Source organism: Cyclopterus lumpus, chromosome 7 (assembly GCF_009769545.1).
Source record: "Cyclopterus lumpus isolate fCycLum1 chromosome 7, fCycLum1.pri, whole genome shotgun sequence".
In the NCBI taxonomy this organism is placed as follows: domain Eukaryota; kingdom Metazoa; phylum Chordata; class Actinopteri; order Perciformes; family Cyclopteridae; genus Cyclopterus; species Cyclopterus lumpus.
This window is the reverse complement of record NC_046972.1, coordinates 3,881,805-3,886,500: the sequence shown is the minus strand read 5'-3', so window position 1 is coordinate 3,886,500 and position 4,696 is coordinate 3,881,805. Positions and strand designations below refer to the sequence as shown.

Sequence of the window (4,696 nt, the reverse complement as noted above, 5' to 3'; positions counted from 1 at the left end):
CTATTCTGTGATTGAGGGAAATATGTGTCAGGTTAATGGACAATGCCAGTAATTGTTAGTTGCAGATCTACAACAGATATGATTTAAATTAAGAAACTATCTCATCGAGAAGACATTTGATGCTACTTTTCAGTACCTGACTTATTTCAGGTGATACCAAACACGTATTAAGTTTAAACACTCAGTTTAAACACCCTAAAAGATTTTGTTTTAATCCCACTGTATCTCCTTGCTTATAGTATTGTAATTTATGTACTTCAATATATTGACTTGTAACCCCATTATAAATATCCCATTGCCAGATTCGTGCCAATAAACAGCCCTGATGCTGCTGTTACACTTTCGTCTTCCCTCATCTTTGACCAAGGAAAAGTCCCAACAATGCAGCACCTGCAACACCTGCAAACACCTGCAATCAATATGAATGGATCCCTCAGAGGTTGTAGCATCTCATTGGTGTACCATCTTCCTTGGTTTTCCTCAATCATCTCATCTATTGTGTTGAGGAGCTCCCTCACTTGGACCTGGTTGTTCCTGTATTCATCATGCTGGTTGTTCTTCCAGTATTTATTATCGATGACGTGGCAGCGGCCTCCGCACTTCTTCACCAGATCCCTCACAAGCGTATTACCACGGATAAAGTCCTCAATGGTCTGTCCTTCGAGGAGCCGGTCACCATGAGTAAAGAGAACTGTCGCATACTTGAACACTTCATTAGAAAAGTATCGGTGTATTTTATTGATGACAGCCTGCTCCTGCTCGGTGAATCTCTCCACTTTGAGCACAATGAGAAAGGCATGAGGCCCAGGAGTGAACCCTGTGACGCACCTCAATATTTCAGACTTCAGCTCTTCCTCAGATCGATTTGTGTCGAATAAACCAGGAGTGTCAATCAAAGTGATGTTTCTTCCATTGACATATGTAGTTGCTGCTTGACATTGTCTGGTTTCAGAGTTCACACTGTGTCCGATCTGGAACAGTTGACCTCCAGATATGGTGTTAGCCACGCTGCTTTTCCCAACTCCAGTTTTTCCCAGGGTGACAATTCTCCTTGTGTTTGACACTGAAAGAGAATAATGTCCATCAATATTGTACATTTGTCTTTTAGTTGTTTTCAGATATGAAGAGACACATGAGCTCAAATTGATTTTTCTGTTCTGGATGTTTATGAGGCCAAAAAAGAGCATGTATGCCCCACAGACAATAATGACGCTCTCTTACTTTCTATCTCTCTCTCTCTTCATTATTAAATAGCTGCATCAGTAAATAAGATAATGAAGAATAATGTCAACACTTTAAAAAGGCCAACGAGCATCAAGAACATTTGATATATATGAAGTCTTCTAAAAGTACAAATCACTGTTCACAACATAAGTTCATCTATCGTGGTGAAGAACACAGAGGATCATTTTCTAAACGGGTCTAACATGGAATGATGAGGGATGATGAGGTTTTGAGTCATTTTATGTATCTGGAACAGAGTCTGTTCTGATACTTAGATATAACTTGATTTAAAATAAAATAATAGCTTTAGCTCGCAAGATTTGGCGTTCCTCAGCTAATTGATCCAAATACTGGAAAAATGGATGCAAAACTATTTCTTTGATCATCTTAAATTATTGTTTAATTTTAACTGGAATAATGTGACTCATTAAAACAACCTTAACAATATCTAAGAATTAAAGGCTGAATGTTTTGTAATAAAATACATATAATATATTTTATATATAATAATATTCAACATGATTATTTTCCATAAATGTGTAAGACATTTAACTCATATTTTAGTGTCGTCACACTCTCTAATTATTTAAACGTACAATATATAGCTTGTACGGAGCAGAGGTCTCCTCCTCTCAGAAAGCAACAGACCCGGTCACGAACACCGGAAGTGACTCGGCAGGAAGCAGCTTCCCACAGCCAGCGATGACGCTCCCTCTCTTCACTCACTCTCTAACTCGCTCGACCATCGTCTCTCTCTCTCTCTTTCTCTCTCAACCGGAAAAGAGGGGCGAAGTTCTTTGTTAACAAAGAAACAATTATTTTTCATTCGAGATGGTGGTTTTTATTTATTTTTAAATTCAGCACACTCTTCCGCGTCTTCAACAAGTACTACAGGAATACAATAATTAGTTTATAACTTTTCACAATGTGTTATTTCATAAAGTACTGTACAGTGAGCAGAATGAATAGATACTAATAACTGGAATAAGTAACTTTAACTTACTGTTCGTGTTTTTAGAAGAGAAATCAGCGAAGAGTGAAATGTTTCGACCTTACCACGTCCTCCGTGTCTCTTTTCTCCTGTTGGCCTCCTTCACTTTCACTTTCACTTACTGTAAGGGCGTGTTTGTGTGTGTCTGTGTGTGTGTGTGTGTGTGTGTGTGTGTGTGTGTGTGTGTGTGTGTGTGTGGTGGGGAGGGTAGTTGATATATGTTTTATATGTGTTGTGGTGATACATTATAATCCACAAAGAACCACAACTATTGTTGAACAAAATGATGTTGTGCATAGATTATGAAACATTTCACGTTTCACTTTGACAGAAATACGAACAACAGTGTAAACGAGTTTGATTTGAACATGTTCCTAAGATCTTATCGATGAAAGATATTGAAATAATTTCATACGTTTGTCCACAGTTGACAAAACACATACTAAACAACACATCATACATGTTGAGGTAAAAATAAGATTAGAATTCAATAGTTAAATAATACGATTAAACTACTACTGAGAGGTGTTAATATACATGTATATTATATACATATATATATGTATATATACATATATATGTATAAATATACAAATATATTCTATCTCTCCTTATAACAAATTCAAACAACGCTTAAGATAAGATAATCCTTTATTATTCCCGCAGTGGGGACATTTACATTGCAGCAGCGAAGGGTAAAGTGCACACCAAAGACAGTAAAATCAAAAACAAGTGTGTTGAGTTTGGGGTTGTCGGACACAAACGTTTTGCGTGTTTGGCCGGCTCTGCTGACACGGCCGCGGGTCAAAGTAAATGATTATGTATCTCACACTATTTTCTCTTTCCTGTACTGTTCTCTGCTTGTTACATCTGGCCTGGTTCTCTTCTCTGGCGCCTCCATGCAAGGCCTTCAAATAGGGTCTATAAACATTAACGGTGGGAGAGATCAGAACAAAAGGGCTTTGATGTATGAAGTCTGGACCGAAGAAGAGGTGAATGTGTTGTTTCTGCAGGAGACACACACCATCAGACGAGGTTGGGGCTTCTGCTGAGACCGGCCGGTGCCCACAGCCTTGGCACTAATATTAGTGCAGGGGTAGCGGTGCAAAGCAATGTTTCCATGTCGGCGTTTAACTAAAGACAAGTGATTAAGTTGAAAAAGATCGACAAATAATCTCAAATTGTCCAAGAAGAGAGAGATTGATGCAGAGGGAAGGCCATTTAAAGAAGATGGGAAAGTGATACATGTTTGTGCTTCAAGGAGACAAACCGGTAAGTCTTCTGTGTTGTGAGGCAGTGTCGGTGATGAAGAACACAACGTCGCCGTTTTGACACCAAACACAGAGCCAAGTGCGCTAAATTTAGCCTCCAAGAAAAACATAACATTGTCCAAGAATTAAAAAGGTAGACTGCAATCGCAGCAGAATATATTCACAAAAGGTGTGCCCTAGAACATAAAGGTGTGTGAGCAGGTGTGCCCCAGAACATAACGGTATGTGAGCAGGTGTGCCCCAGAACATAACGGTATGTGAGCAGGTGTTCCCCAGAACATAAAGGTGTGTGAGCAGGTGTGCCGCAGAACATAAAGGTGTGTGAGCAGGTGTGCCCCAGAACATAACGGTATGTGAGCAGGTGTGCCGCAGAACATAAAGGTGTGTGAGCAGGTGTGCCCCAGAACATAACGGTATGTGAGCAGGTGTGCCGCAGAACATAAAGGTGTGTGAGCAGGTGTTCCCCAGAACATAAAGGTGTGTGAGCAGGTGTGCCGCAGAACATAAAGGTGTGTGAGCAGGTGTGCCCCAGAACATAACGGTATGTGAGCAGGTGTGCCCCAGAACATAAAGGTGTGAGCAGGTGTTCCGCAGAACATAAAGGTGTGTGAGCAGGTGTTCCCCAGAACATAAAGGTGTGTGAGCAGGTGTGCCGCAGAACATAAAGGTGTGTGAGCAGGTGTGCCGCAGAACATAAAGGTGTGAGCAGGTGTTCCCCAGAACATAACGGTATGTGAGCAGGTGTTCCCCAGAACATAAAGGTGTGTGAGCAGGTGTGCCCCAGAACATAAAGGTGTGTGAGCAGGTGTGCCCCAGAACATAAAGGTATGTGAGCAGGTGTTCCCCAGAACATAAAGGTATGTGAGCAGGTGTGCCCCAGAACATAAAGGTGTGTGAGCAGGTGTGCCCCAGAACATAAAGGTATGTGAGCAGGTGTTCCCCAGAACATAAAGGTATGTGAGCAGGTGTTCCCCAGAACATAAAGGTGTGTGAGCAGGTGTGCCCCAGAACATAAAGGTGTGTGAGCAGGTGTGCCCCAGAACTTAAAGGTGTGTGAGCAGGTGTGCCGCAGAACATAAAGGTGTGTGAGCAGGTGTGCCCCAGAACATAAAGGTGTGTGAGCAGGTGTGCCCCAGAACATAAAGGTGTGTGAGCAGGTGTGCCCCAGAACATAAAGGTGTCTCTCCCGATCCTCTTTGACAACCAGCAT

The 4,696-nt window shown here is 41.4% G+C and overlaps 1 protein-coding gene across 1 annotated transcript; it reads right to left on the bottom strand.

Annotated features, from left to right (window-relative positions):
• LOC117733631 (GTPase IMAP family member 7-like) lies at positions 1 to 2,366 on the bottom strand. Its single transcript, XM_034537411.1, has 3 exons — positions 2,228 to 2,366; positions 410 to 1,063; positions 1 to 5 (listed from the first exon to the last, which is right to left on the bottom strand). Coding segments are annotated over exons 1-3 (660 nt in total). The 5' UTR covers positions 2,229 to 2,366.
• Positions 2,367 to 4,696: the final 2,330 nt, after the last annotated feature.